Below are 14873 nucleotides of genomic sequence, written 5' to 3'. Positions count from 1 at the left end.
ATAAACTCGTGTATATGTCCTGTAGTACCTCAGTTCGAATATCATCTTAGTTTGTCCTCTTTCTGTCCTCCGGACTTGAGTTCTCCTTACTCTTGTCACTCTCCGAGACTTCGGATAGATTCCGATAGTCTATATCCTCGGCTCTGCCTTCGGGTAGTCTTTACTCTGTTAGTTTCTAGTTCGGATACGTCCGGATTAGCCTTATACGCGTTTCCGATATCCGGAAGACTTCCGGATATACTACGAGACCCGTCCGGACCTTCGGACGCGTTATCGTTAGTACTTTGAAATAAGGGACAGTACTTGGGAAAGGGGCACAGCGTACGAGCTGAGGCCGAAGTCCTTCGGATCCGATCTTACGAGAGTACGACCTTAACACATCGGCATGGAGGGACTGATACGACTGGCCGCACATATGTTGATGAACGGGAACACGAACCACTGTGAAACATCTCAGGAGCTGAAATCTCGGGACTAAAATATATAAACGCACCTCGGCTTCCCATACCAGATAACGCACAAACTGCTCACGATAAGCATTGGTCCGGGTCACATGACTTCACTGGAGAGAGAGCCGAATGCTGGTAAATCGGGAGGTGGCATACTCCAAGATGTTTGCGGAATCCCAGAGCGACAATGTGGAGTCCTCTGATGTGTAAAGGTCGTTCGACATGTCGAAGACTGAATGATATTGTGGGGATAGTGTTTGTATATAACAGTAAGGAGGGAGTGCGGCGTATAAATAGACGGAGCTGGAAATGGCCACAGCAAACCTTATTGTTTAAATGTGGCTATTGTGCCACATTGACATGTGGAGAATGAAAGTCCGACATTGTTCTTGTCGAGTGGACCAGATGCGATTACCTGATAAACACTGCAAAGTATGTGACAAGTCCATTCGGGATCACCCGAATGATATATTGTTTACCCAAGAACTACCGAGCGGAGAGTATACATACCATCCGGAGTTAACTATATAGAATCAATGCCCGCTTGTATCATCTGATATGACCTGCTGGATATAAGTATGTATTAGAAGCAATCTTGCAGTAATTACTTCAAATGTTCCTCCGGATGCGGGAATGTAATTCTCAGTGATTCCATTTGAATTCTGGGTTGACTTTGGAGAAGCTGGTATCAGCCGCATCAGCCAGCTCCTGATACACCTGCGCCTGTCTAACTGCATAGCATTTATGCCCATCCCAATCTCTGTTGCCTGCATCTGCTTCAGCTCTGGCCAACCATGCTCGGCTTTTGAATATGAAAAAATCAATGGTCCATCGCATTTCATGCTCCACTAATAATAACTCCTCGGCCCAATGGTCGCGCAACGATTTCGTGCAGAGCCAATGCACCCTGTAAACTATTGCCACATTAAGGAGGATGATATCACATATATAAAACACTTGCATTCGGTCATCCAATCGCTGCTGGTGGAATCAGCCTGCACCTCGAATGACCAAAACCATGAAAGAGTAGAGTTTCTTTGCCCCCGAGAATTAGGGTCAGCTACCCTTGCACTGGTCTTCAAGTCTTTCTTATCCAACTGCCGATATTTTTCCAATAGGCCGAAGGCCTCTAATTTGACTAGCTGCTGCCGACATTTGATATATATGTGGCTGTTGAGCCTGATCACCTGCTCTACTGAATGCACTTGCGCCCAGGCCCTGGTTGACCGGGCCTGCAATTTGGCTGGACGGACTGTGGTGCGAAAGAGAACAGCTTTATCTGCGAGATGAACCCGGAGTAGGTGCAAAAGATCGTTGGCCTGTCCTTCTCTCAGGGTAATCTCCTGTGCAACGAGGTCTGTCACCGACAGTTCATTGCGCCATGCCAAGCCAATGTTTGATGGAAGAGGAATGACAGTAATCTCGGGGCAAAAGACTTCTGCGGGACGATATTCCGAGGGCTCTATGTCAAGTTCCTCCCAATCGTCTTCAGGAGCATCTGTATCATCGTCAACAAATGCTAAATTCATGTCCAGCACATCTTCATCCGCATCAAAATCTTGACCAAGAAATCATTCAGCAGCCAGGTTGAACTCGTCGATGGTGTGTTGCAAAGCGACCCTGCGACAGGCGATAGACAGTTCCTGAGTCTCGGTAGGATGTCTGCCGAGCTTTTGTATGTCCATGGCCAAAGCTATCTGTGACTCCTCAATGGTGATGCCAGATGCTATCCAGGTGGCAGCGCCAAGCCTGCGATGAGCTTCGGGTCGAAGCCCTTGAGATTGGAGGATATCGAGCTCCACTTGTTTCCGACTCGGCGCTACGATCAAGTCAACTGATTGTTGCGCAGCTAACCACGCCTGCCGCGATACATACCTTTTTCCAACTGAACCTCATATATATCCATGGACAATGGGTCTTCTGCCCGAGATGCATTAGCAGCTGTTTCTTGCTCATGCCATTCTGTCACCATGTCAGGATCCGCGGTCTCATTCAATTTGTTGAAGGCTTCGCTGCTCTCGGCAGCACCTCGCTTGGCTTCTTTGTATTTCCGACAAAGAAATATGCCTGCAGGATGATCAGTGGGGCTATATGCGGCCATCACATGTCTTACTCATTCTGATCATCTTCATGAAATTGCAGTCGTTCATCTGGTAGTCAAGACATTCCTGCCAATGAGGAGTGGACATCCCTCGGCAGGATGGAGATATGATGTTGAGAGGTGCCCACAGCGTCTCCATGATCTCCCCATCGATTCTTGCTGCTCCCATAATAAAATTCGAAGCGTATCTCACGTAGCACTGGTCCTGGTGACCGTGCACATGCCAAAGACCTATTCCCAGGATGATCTCCATTCCAAATGGGATTGCCAGATACGGGCTCTCCTCGACCCGACGCAATAGATATTTGTTGTACTGGCAATTCACGTCGTAAAATGTCAAAGCAGTTTCCAATCCTTCAGTGTTGTACCCAAGAGCATTGCAAAGCGCGTAGTCCATGTTCATTTGCCTGGTCTCAAAGGTCAGCCATTGTGAACAAAGTCATTCTCAGGAGGTCTCACCTCTCGCCCTTTTGAAAATCTACCATGGAATGAGGGACAAAGCATCCGTGTCTGACACACGCACATCCACCGATGCCTGTAGCTTCTAGTTTGTGCCGAGATGCATTGGCCTGATTTACCGCCCGGTGGTTGTTGCACTCGGACCTTTGCATTGAATCTGTTGCTACGGCCAAGTGAGCCTTGTACCGTTTTCTACCGACCATGAACCCGAGGCCGTCCATGAGCCATACTTCATCATCTGGATTTGTCAGGTGGAGATGCTCGGCTTTGAAATTTCCGTCCATGACCAATGAGTGGCCGTACAGCCATCTCGGCTTCCTTTCATTGTATTCTGTTGGCAGCATGACATTGATCCCGGGTTGTGGGCATGTCGGGCAGAAGAGACCCAACTCGCCTGGTTTAGGATGTGTTGTGCTGTGAGCAAAACCATTCCATCTGAGAAGCTTCAGCTGCCACCATTGCCTTGCCACTCTCATCAATTCCCTGTATCTATCCTGCCAAGCTGTTGGATCAGCATCAATATGCAGCCATCTGCAAGATTTGTCCTACCGGTACTAGGTGAGGGAATATGCTTGACGTTCTCCGCCGCAATTTATTGTAATAGTTCATGGCAGAAGTGCCGGACTCTACATTGTCAAGTGCAAAATCATCCAGCAAGGCAAATGTGAATGTGGTCCTAGGCCAGGTGAAAGAGGCCGGGAACAAACCCATTTGAAACAACTGTTTCTCCGCATCAGGAGCATCGGTGCATTGGCAGAAACAGATTATGAGATAATGTATGCCTGTGATGTCAACCACTGTTACCCGCACGATGCACCCGACGACGGGCATTCCCTTGTGTCCTGACGTACCGTCGATGGGAGAGGCGTCCTCATCATCAGTAAATTCCTCGACTACTGGCATATCCACCGAATTGTTGTCAAAGACATCCTTTTCCTCCCGACGGATCTCTTCAGGTCCTCCAGCATTCATCGGGCATGGGAGTCCGCTGTGGCCGAGGTGGTACTCCATGCCCAATCTCGTCAATGAGCTCTCCTCGAAGAAGTCTCCATTCCATCGACTAATCTTATGAAACGGCAGTCGGACATGCTGTGTTCGGCAGCACTCACTGCAGAAGATCGGCTTGGAAAAACAGTCATGACACCTATAAGCTCCATCTCAGTCGCACAATGAACACACCCTGTCTGAATGAGGAGCCTTTCTTGCCATGAACATATCCAGATAATCCTCGGTCCTTTGTTTCCACTCCCTGAGGTAGTTGTTTGGACCCTGGGATGATGGCATCAGCTTGAAACCAGTTGATGGGGATGGAGATGTGGGAACAGACTTGCCTTTGTTTTCTTCCTCTGCCTCCTCATATTTGGGAATGGAATGGGCCCTTGCCCCCCATGCTCGAAATGGACATCCAAGTCTGGGAATAATCGATGATGCATGATGTCTGAACCTCGCTTGGTTGGAGATTTCGTTGGCGAGGACGAAACAGACTTGCTTGGTTGAGTCCGTTTAACCGGTACCCACCTGGGTTTGAGACCTCGGGTGGTTTTCTTAGGCTTCCGTTCCACCAACTGAGCTGTGCCCCTAGGAGTGCATTCCTTTATGATTGTCCTGGCCATCAGGCTGAAACGTCAAATCGGAGGTCCAACCAAAGTTGTTCTTAGTGTAATCACAGCATTACCATTACCTATAGATTCTATTAGCCTATTATGTCATTATGACCAAATAATTTCGGATACCATAATGTCATGAAAGACCATTCTGTTGCATATTCCAATTTCCTTCATTCACTTAACCCACCTTCATCAGACTCAACACGACAATTTCATCCCTCACATCCTTCCTTCTCCACCCTTCCACGCCCACATAGTCTATTCTATCAATACATATATGCCAGACAGCAACTCTAATCCAGCCAAGGATGCACATACGCAGCCGCCATTGACTCCAGAGGAGCTTGTCATCCTGCAGTCCTACATTGAACAATGGGAGGCTGCTTCGGGTGAAGACCGGAATCAGGTATGGAAGGATGCGACACTAGAGGCTCGCCTAAAGGCCCCGACCAAGGACAAACAACTACTTGAGAAACGAAAGAAGGTGAGTGTAGAGCAGCTCATAAGGAATGCTTTCGGACTCATCTTTCAGGTGTACCGAAATTGGTTTCGCAATCACGGAGGCAGGAAGCAGGAAGCAGGACCACAAACCTCCCATCAATATGGGGAGGAGGTGGACCTATTGTTGGGTCATTGACACACTTTGGAAACGGGAGCTGTTGAAAAAGATACAGGATGACACGGGGGTAAAACCGGGATCAACGGAAATGATCCAGCATTATTCGAAGTATTTGAGTGCATTGATAGAGTCTTTGACAGAGGAAGAAATTCAGGAGGCCGTCAAGACAGCAGAGGAGTGGAACAGTCAGGGCGTTCCTCCCAAGGTGCAGATAGACATCGCCAAAAAGAAAAGCGAGGGCATGGTCCACCACTTCGCCAGTGAGATGTAAAAATGGGCTGGAATGAGGGTGTTTGTATTGGCTGCAAGGAAGACAGAAGAGGGCAAGCTGTTGGTGACCGGGTGAGTGGAGTTTCATCGCCCAAACAAGACACGTCTCATGTCCTGAAAGCCATGACTATAATGATGAGTTCAGGGGGGCAGAAAGTTTCACAAAGACCTGCGACTGGCAGGTCATATTGCCCGAGTGGGAGCCATACATGACGAAATTGTTTGGTAAGAAATGTTCACCAATCTCGGTAGATGATTGACTTCTGACTTACGTGCTGCCAGTAGATGGTGATGGCGAGGATGATTGTGTGCTGCATAAGGCCGGGAGGAAGGATAACACATACATGCTGGACATAGGAGACAGCGGTGTCCCTGTCCTCCCGAACTATGATGAAATGGACTCTGGAACCAGAAAGGCGGTGGTCCGAGCATTTTTAAATTGGCATTATGGTAGGTGACTTGCATGCCCTTATAAATCTGACATCTGAAATTCAACACAGCGGCGTGCTCCGGGAGACCGAAAGATTTGGTTCCGTGGAAAGAACTATCATCCCGACAAGACAAGATGCTACCAAGAAAGTACCTACCTGATGGCGCAAAAATTTGGGAGCCTTCGAGGATGAACCAGGAGGAAGCCACAGCCTTGCTCGAATTCTGGTATAACCGACAGGAGTCATCGGATGGTCCCACTCTGAAATTCAGCAGGTGGTGGTGCAAGGATCAGGTCGAGCCTCCTGTCAGAGTGGTAGAGTCAGACACTGAAGAGAAATCAACTGTTAGATCATCAACGGCGAAGAAGACCAAAAAGTCAACAAAGAAATCTTCCCAGGAGAAGAATCGATCACATCAAATGGATGACAATTCCACCAGTAGCGCAGATGCTGACAGACCTGTCCAGAAAGTATCGCAGTGCCGGGTGCAAGTCAGAAAGATGCCTGATGTTGTTGAAGAATCCTGGGAAGATTCGGAGGCAGACTCTAATGATGATGAGCCTCACAGGTTGCCTGCCAAAGTGAAGCCCAAGGAAACACGGCCGATGCATCATGTCTCAGCAGCTCGCAAGAAACACCAGCATGAAGACTCATCGGAAGATTTGGAAGTTGACGAACCTAAAGAGGTGAAACCTCCGGCGAAGAAACCACGGGTGCTGGAGAATCAACGGGCGAAGCAGAATCCTGCTCGCAAGATTGGACCTGCTTCTCGTACTGGTGAAACATCACGCCGAGCTCATATTCAGCAATCCGGTGACAAAGAGGGCGCCTCAGCCATCCTCCCGAACTCTACTGAGTCTGCATTAGTGCTGCTGTGGTCCGGTTCAGTCCGGTTCAGGGGGTCCTTGACGAGAACCGAGAACCGAACTATGGTCCAGTTCTGCAAAATCGTTGAACCCAGAACCAGACCTTCAAGAACCGTTCTTTGCGGTCCGGTTTGGTTTTTTTCCAGTTCGAACTCGAACCGAACCATAAGTTTTGGGTGCATGAAAAAAAACATTGGTATTACATCTACAAGACATCAGCTACCTAGCCTAACTACATAATACTAGCTGCATGCCCCTCTGCCTCAACTGCTGCTGACAAGTGTCCATTATGATAGGCTGCCTTCAACACTTGCAGTGCAGAGAAGGTGGATGACGCGAGTGCATTGCGGCGCAAAGTCGATGTGATCCCCCCGCTGGAGAAAGCGCATTCAGATGGGACAGCACTGCCTTGAATGGGAAGGTAATCATGCGCAACACGAGCTAAGGTTGAGTATTGCAGTGAGTGTAACTAATCAAAAATGTTAGCTGGGAACCAAAGAAAGTAATGAGACGAAGTCGAAGTCGATAAGGGTTCGGAATGGTTCGGGAAGACCAAACCAAATTGGGATGGTCCGGGAAGACCTAGAACCCAGAACCATTTTCCGGTCCGGTTCAGGCTTCTGTAAGAACCATGGACTGGACCATGGAGAACTGGACCAAAAGTCTGGTTCAAACCATGGTTCTGGACCAGACTGTGGCAGCACTAATCATTGAGTTGCCATCACGATTGTCAGTATGGGTTGCACGATGGTCTTCGAACGGATAGATTCGTGGTGCTGGAGCCTCGCGTGGGTAGTTGCTAAATTCACCATCATGAACCATTTTCTGCGTGTCTTCATACCTCCTCCATTGACCATACTGATCACGGTAGCCCCACGAGCATGAGGGATCATCAGCATAAGGAGTGAAACCTTGATGGTCATCAATGTCATTCCACTGAGTAACGTATGGTCCATAAACTTCCAGGGGTGTGAGGCCTGGAGCCTCCCTTCGATTATAGGGTGCATTCCGCAGCTGCAGACCATCACGTTCCAACAATGGGGGATAAGCATCACGATGGTGATGAACTTCACGGGAGTAATGACAATGAGGGTGGTCACGAAGACGGTGAAGCTCGCGTGAGTCCAAAGGATTACGAGGGTCGTTCCGCAGATGGTTCCGAGACACCGTGGGCTGGTGAGGTGACAGGTGCCCTACAGCATGTGGACTAGCTGGACCAACCTGGTCAGCCATGGTGTTCAGAGGCTCTGTCTGCGAGGTATGAACAAGCACAGATGGATCATCTGAATTTGGCCCCACAAACTCTCTTGCCTCCCGAGATTCTCCTCCCATGGAAGTTTCCATGCCATCAGCAACCATTACAGGGCATGCAGGGTCGTTTGCAGCAAGCTTGACCGCATCCTCTGAGTCCACCTTGTGGTACACCTTCCGAAGTGCACGGCCCTCCACATAGTGAGAACCATTGACGTTCCGGAGCCTCTTGGAAGCCAGAGCTATTCATTTGTAATAGTCAGATGGGCGGGTCCGAAGTTAATTAGAAATACTAACCTGCCGGTGCAAGTGGCTCATCACTTGAAGATCCAACAGTCAGAGGCGATGTTGGCCCACCCTTCATCTCTCCTTTCATATCCTTCACTGCCTCTGCAGATGGTGCATGCTTCTTTAATGTTCGAGCTACTGCTGCAAATTTTAACTTCCTCTTTTTGCCCTTACCATCATCAGGTTTCTCTAGCAGCTCTTCTTCAGAGTCAGAGGTCAGAATGGAGATTACGTCAAGCATGGTGGGCTTGGTGGCCATAACAAATGGGCGCGAGGGAGGAGGTGCTGGGCGTGGTAGAGGCTTCATGACCATGACAAATGGACGTGAGGGAGGGGGCCCTGTCATCTGTGGGAGAGATCTGACCTCATCGTGAGGTTCATCTTGCTGAGATATCGGTCTGGCGTTATGACCTTTCTGAGCCTTCTTGACCTTGGTCGCTGCAGTAGTAGGCTTAGCCCGGGAGGGTCCGTTAAAGTCCGTGTGACCATCTGTGAACATGCGGCGGGCACCAGGGTGCAGATAGTCAGACGGAGGCGCTTCGCCAATGATAACAGGCACTTCAGAGGCAATAATAGCGACTTGGACAAGAATCAGCAGATAATTCAGAGTTCCCGCCACCCTTCAGACTCACCTTGAAACTTTGCTGACACCTTAACGACAACCATCGTTCCTGCCTTCAGAGCATCTACGAGTGCAGAGATCTCCTTCTGCATTAGCCCTCCAATGGCCTTGCTCTTTGATGTATTGCTATGGTATTCACCTGGCAACAAGCACTTGTGTGCAGGATAGCTGGTAATGCACAGCCAGTCATCAGCAAGGGCATTCGGCATGAGCTTCCAAGGAAAATTTTTGTCAGACACGAACTTGCCGCCACAGTGCTCTAATGTGATTTTATAAACCCCAGTTCGAAGAAAAAGATAAACCAAGAGTGTACCAACTTGTCTCGTGAGCTCACGTTTCAACCACTTTAGTGCAACGTCTCGCCCTTCCAGGATTTGAATGTCCGAGGTATCATCACTCAACGATGATTCTACACCGTTGCTGTCGTCAACATTGAAAGACTCTTCAACTGCTGATAACGATGTGGTGTTACTGAAAAACAAGGTCAAGATGTATAAGGCCATAGATTGATCGCAAAAACCTACAACACATGTGCTTTGATGTGAGCAATGATTGTGTCGTCGTTGGCATGACATTGTGTCTCAAAAAACTATTGAATAAGTAAGTGCCTGATGAATATCGTAATGTAGATCGCCTTACCCCTCCAGCACCGGGTGTCGTGTGTACGTGACCAAGTGATGCGTCTTGGTTCACTATTTTCCCACATAGCACGACAGCGGCCTCAAACCCGAATCTGGCGGCCGAGGAATCTAACTGAAAAAAAGTTAAGCGAGTAAGACAGCTGCAATGAAACACCTTACCATGCCCGCCACTTTTTTACAGAGCCTCTGAAACGACTGTCCACACTGAGAGATGGTTTGAGTAGTAGCACCTAGCACAGCAGCTTCATCAAACATGTCAAGGATATCCTGGTATGCATCTGGGAAGGTGTCCTTGAATTTTTCATAGCAATGTGTTCGCAGCCGGGTGCCTGTAAAGTCAGTCAGAATAAAATGAGTATAATCGACTGTATCAGATACTCACTCGGCGTGCCCTGCATATCTGGCCTACAAACCTCTTTTCCTTTTCCTTTACCTTCGGCGTCGTGCGTTTCATCTTCCGTTAGGCGTGCCACTTCTTTCTCCATGTTCTCCTTGAAGTAATTCGCATATATGTTCCAGTAGTTGACACCATGGACTACTCGCCCACGACTCTTGAGAAACATGTTAGTGAGTTGTGGAAGCGGTGTGACGCTCAGACCCGTGCTGGGCAGGAAACAGGGTATTTTCATATATGTGTCAAAGAGTATAGGACACTATCAGTTTCATTATCATTGTCCACCTTTGTCCTAAACCGAACCCGCTTTTCCCGCGCTTAGCGCGCCCGCTTATCCGCACTTTCCCGCGCATCGGCCGCATCGGACGCGCGTTCCCGCGCTTCGGATACCTCGGAAACGCATTAGGAAGGTCCCTTGTCCATCCATAGTCCATCCAAACCCCATTGGTATGTGAATTTCCTTACCTCGAGGCTTGTAAAATGTGCTGCAGCCTTATTACATGTCCTTACATATTTACTATATTTCCTATCCCTTCCTACTCCGAGTGGGATTTTAGACACTATAAGTTGCCTATTACTTAGGACTACCTTACTACACTTCCCTCGTACTGTATGCCTCGTCCTATAGGTTTACCTTCGAAGTAGTCCCTTGTAGTGCGCGCTTTTTAGCCCCTATTAGGTTCCTTATACCTCTCTATACCTAGGATCCCTTACCTCACAATATACCTTTGCCCTCGCTCTCTGAAACCTCGTTCCTTGACTTCCTTATACCTTGTCCACACTCTCCCGCGCTTTCCGCACCTTCACCCACGCGTTCCCGCGCCTCGGATAACCTCGGATACATTCCTATACCTCGCGCATACCTGTCCGCTATTTTCCCGCGCTTAGCACGTGCTCTCGGGTTCGCGCATATCCAACATCTCTCTAATAGCAAATCCCTTTAGGGTCGAACACGTCTGTATAGACATAGCAGCTAGGTATTAGCTAGACCCAACTTAGTCCTTGCCACTCAGCAGGACTGTTGTTACCACAGCGGATATGCAGTCAACAGAGATAAGTCATCGAAAGCACGTTCGATTCCTGTGAAACCTTCTTCTAAAAGTATGTTCATCTCCCATGACCTCCATCCCATCATGGATGGTTTCTGCGAATTCACACAGTCATCAGATGTGCTTTCTTCTGGGAAATGCGAATGACTGAGCCGACCATCAGGGTAGTAGCTGAGGTCTAGCTGGGGACTGGCTGCTTTGGCAGACTGATTAACATTGCTGTGAATATCTTTGGATGGTGTCGGAGGGATTATATTCAGGGGAGGTACGAGCCGGGATGTGTCACACGAAGTCGGATCATGAGAGCGAGATGGCACATTTGGGACATCATAGGTGGAATCAAAGGGGCGGGCTATATTTTGGCCCATCCAGGCGGGCTGTACATTCACGCTATGACCGTAAAAAACATCTTGAATCTGTGGAGTTTCTTGTGAACTTAGATCACCCCCAGAGGGAGAGGAACGCTGCTCATTTGGAGCAGGGAAGGTGAGTGATGCTGTGTTGCGGTTACTGGCCGGATGAGAAGGAAGTCGCAAAATAGGTTCACCAAGATAGGGCAAACCATGGCGACTGTGTAGAGGTGGCATCGGTAGAGACGATGTATCATTGCTCACGTCGCGGTCACTGGCTGGATGAGAAGGAAGTTGCAAAATAGGTTCGCCAAGATAGGGCGAACCATGGCAACTGTGTAGAGGTGGCATCGGTCGAGACGATGTATCGTTGCTCATGAGAGCATCGTCAAGAAAAGAGCTAGAGGCTGCGGTTACTGAGGGGGCAGGAGAGTGTCCTGAAGGTTGCTGATGGGCTCGGCGAATAGATGCCTGCTTCACAACGCCAGCATCCCGCAAAGTAGCTCTGATTCTACTCCTGAGCCTTGTTGGGGTCAACTCAGGAGGCGTTGCTTGGCGGCGCCCTCCTCCCAATTGCTCATAGACATATTCCAGGCTAGAGAGGGGTACAGCAAGCGATGAGTCCATGCAGATGGGAGGCAGAGATGCCTGCTTTTCAGATCCAGCGAAGTGGTCTGCCTTAAATTGTGTCATGGGTACTTTGCATTTGATATGAGCCAGGAAAAAAATTCTAAGGGAAATAAACTCACTCGCGGTACAAAATATAAATGATTTCAAAGAGCAAGCGGTCTGGGTAGGCTGGTTGTAAGCAAGATCTTGGCGTCAAGGATACAAAGATAAATGAGGGTGAAACTTACGGCCGAGCATGACACGAGCGAAAGACCTTGAATGATGTTTGAGTCGGCAATGGACTGTACAAAAAACTCACTGATGTCTAGGTTTGGTTGCAAGAGGCAGGGGGGCCTGCAGCACACACAGACCAGAGTTTGCTACAGAAATGTTCGGAGAGAGAAATGAGGATGTAAACACTGAGAACTAGCTAGGAAACACACCAGAATCCTCGTATTTATTCAAAATTTGATCCCCCACAAGTAACGCCTTTCGACGCATGATTTCCAGAAGAGAGCACAAGACATATATTGAGATCTGGTGAATTATTAGAAACGTAGAATAAAGATATGAGACGGAGGCTCAGGAGGTATTGGGGAATTGAAACCCCCTAAAATGCTGTAAGCTCCAATGGAGGACCAATAAGGCTTCTAAGAAATACAACTGTACTGAGTTTGAAATCAAATTACGTTAAAGAAATGGCTTGATGTACGTAGGCAGGCCCAGTGGAAGAGCTGGGGAATCCCCAGAACAGTGTCGACTAACCAACACAAAAGTCATGCACCAATAGAGTAGCCGCCTTCTAGTGTGAATAAGTTCAGTACAGTAAGTCAGTGTATGGGCCAGCGTCTCACCTCGTGATCTGGCACCAAACCAGCCATTTTAGAGACACCCTCTAAATCAGTTACAGAAGGGGGCAGTATATCAGGGGCGACCATGATGTTGTTCTTGAGGAGGCTAGTACATTGTAAGAACTGGGCAAGATCAATATGACATAGCAGCAAGCTAGTCCTTGGTGCTGTTGCAAACATTGAGCAAGCGTGAGAGACGGTGATTCAGACAACACCTGCTGATGGGCCGTGTCTACCTTGACCCAGACCAACCGCACTTTGAACAATTTCCCACAGTCTTTGCTTGTGAGTCACATCAGATTACGTAATATTAAAGAGGACGCTCTTACCGAGAACATCCCGAAAACCAACTGTACGGCCCAAAAAAGTACGGCCCAAAGTGCGGCGGATTCGGCAGATCACAAAGAGCCAACACGTCAAAACCGTCGAACCATAATTTTCTTCAAAGTACATATGTCACGCGCGCTTATAAACTCCCCTGCGATAATTGTACAAAAACTATATACAAAAAGTGTGTATATGTCAGCAATAATGCATGTATCCTAAAAACTATATGGCTCCCGTCGTCTGGTGCACTTGGGCTGTGGTCTCTTCCATTCCCCTTCGTTTGGGTGTCTGGCCATAAGGAATCCCTGTCCCATTGAGCTAGCCTGTCTTGGACGCGCTCTATATCCTCCGGTGATATTCCTGCCACTCGGTGATCCCACTGGTCCGAGCCCACACAGTGTGGCACTAAGGAGGGAACAAGAGCGGTGTCGTAGAAAGAGACAAGCCCAGAAAAATCAAGCATGATTCGGGTTTCTCCTGGATAATTTTCGCACCATGAAGCAGAATGCACTAATCCAAAAATGTGACGCACTGATGTCCGAGAATAAATGAGACCTATGTCAAAACATGGACAGTCACTCACTACTATCGGGGTCCTCTGGCAAATATGGCCGGTCGCTGCCGATACGAGTGCTCTCGAGATTTAATAATGAAACAACCTCCATGTGAGAAGTGAAGTTGCAGATCATAATTTCACTATGACCGTCGTCAATAAAAAATCACCAAGGAACTACATCTGGGTTCGCACAAATTCATTTCCATCCTATGAGTCACAAATCAGCATCAGGCACTTGCGAGCACGCACCTCAACATCCAACGAACCTCACAAAGCCATTCATGCCATGCTTCTGACCCCATTTACACAGATCCTTTATGCGCCGCTCTCCACTCCGCACCCACTCGGATTTCATTTCCGACCATGCCAGTAGATCTTGGGTGTCCATAGTGCCCTCAAGAATTTTTGCAGCGCTGTTTCTGTCAAAATGGAGCACTCTCATTGGCCAAGTGACTTCAAGGGTGAGGTGCCAGCACCCTGTTTCGATTGGCCCTTGACAAAAAATTGTGGAGTGGTCTGGCTCTATAGCCATCCAATCCAAGGCAGTCGGTAAATGGGGACCGGTGATAGCTCCATGGTAGAGGAAAGTGCCCACGGGAATAGTTCCTGGGACTACTGTATGACCTGCAGGACGTAAATGATGAGTCGCAACCCATCTGATTGGAGTTTCAGACATACCAATACGGTGACAGGTATTTGCCCAGTGTTGAAGCAAGGAATTGGCCGTTTCAAACACCAGATGTCCTGTCGCGTTCACCGCAGGTCCTTCATCAAGGTTCCATTGTCCAAGATCACTTTTGGCCCCCCCCCCGGTAAAAGGATGAAGGCGTATGACTTGACAGAGGTGTCTGTGCAGTGAGAACCCATTCAAAGGCAAGAGCCTCAAAGCCAGATGACTGTGGCTTTCCTTGTAAACAGCATTCCGACGAAGTGCCAAGGGCCTTTGTAAGCTTGGTTATATATTCAGTGAGCGTATCTATAAAGTTATAGTCTGATACCCTTTATGAAACCCTTTCCGCAGCCAGTACTGATGGGGGAGAACTCGATAGCGGTTGAGATGCTTCTATAATTCATGGTTGTCTTCCAGGCTCCCATGTTGTCAGGCCCGTTAGACGTACCACTGTGTCGGTGTA

The 14873-nt window shown here is 48.5% G+C and overlaps 5 protein-coding genes across 5 annotated transcripts; 1 reads left to right on the top strand and 4 right to left on the bottom strand.

Annotated features, from left to right (window-relative positions):
• Positions 1-1091: 1091 nt before the first annotated feature.
• F5891DRAFT_979687 (uncharacterized protein) lies at positions 1092-4622 on the bottom strand (the record flags this gene model as incomplete). Its single annotated transcript, XM_041376914.1, has 10 exons — positions 1092-1356; positions 1407-2007; positions 2077-2268; positions 2325-2516; positions 2563-2957; positions 3010-3028; positions 3074-3503; positions 3559-4098; positions 4189-4420; positions 4528-4622. 10 exons carry the CDS (start codon positions 4620-4622, stop codon positions 1092-1094), a joined length of 2961 nt encoding a protein of 986 aa, XP_041226710.1.
• A 271-nt stretch (positions 4623-4893) lies between these two features.
• Positions 4894-7215, top strand: F5891DRAFT_1187825 (uncharacterized protein; the record flags this gene model as incomplete). Its single annotated transcript, XM_041366907.1, has 8 exons — positions 4894-5100; positions 5149-5229; positions 5291-5495; positions 5553-5577; positions 5627-5730; positions 5788-5955; positions 6006-6802; positions 7099-7215. The coding sequence occupies 8 exons, from the start codon at positions 4894-4896 to the stop codon at positions 7213-7215; spliced, it is 1704 nt and encodes a 567-aa protein (XP_041226709.1).
• A 69-nt stretch (positions 7216-7284) lies between these two features.
• Positions 7285-10167, bottom strand: F5891DRAFT_1187824 (uncharacterized protein; the record flags this gene model as incomplete). The annotated part of the gene is made up of 8 exons (XM_041366906.1): positions 7285-7422; positions 7478-8295; positions 8351-8920; positions 8974-9434; positions 9488-9552; positions 9603-9716; positions 9764-9933; positions 9987-10167. The coding sequence occupies 8 exons, from the start codon at positions 10165-10167 to the stop codon at positions 7285-7287; spliced, it is 2517 nt and encodes an 838-aa protein (XP_041226708.1).
• Positions 10168-11022: 855 nt separating this feature from the next.
• On the bottom strand, positions 11023-12090 carry F5891DRAFT_1187823 (uncharacterized protein; the record flags this gene model as incomplete). The annotated part of the gene is made up of 1 exon (XM_041366905.1): positions 11023-12090. One exon carries the CDS (start codon positions 12088-12090, stop codon positions 11023-11025), a length of 1068 nt encoding a protein of 355 aa, XP_041226707.1.
• Positions 12091-13990: 1900 nt separating this feature from the next.
• On the bottom strand, positions 13991-14521 carry F5891DRAFT_951193 (uncharacterized protein; the record flags this gene model as incomplete). The annotated part of the gene is made up of 2 exons (XM_041375022.1): positions 13991-14364; positions 14419-14521. Coding segments are annotated over 2 exons (477 nt in total), but the record flags the coding sequence as incomplete, so codon positions are not given.
• Positions 14522-14873: the final 352 nt, after the last annotated feature.

This window comes from Suillus fuscotomentosus, assembly GCF_016647785.1.
Source record: "Suillus fuscotomentosus strain FC203 chromosome Unknown F5891scaffold_23, whole genome shotgun sequence".
NCBI classification, from domain to species: Eukaryota; Fungi; Basidiomycota; class Agaricomycetes; order Boletales; family Suillaceae; genus Suillus; species Suillus fuscotomentosus.
The sequence above is the reverse complement of the archived record's forward strand: the minus strand, read 5'-3'. Positions and strand labels throughout refer to the sequence as shown.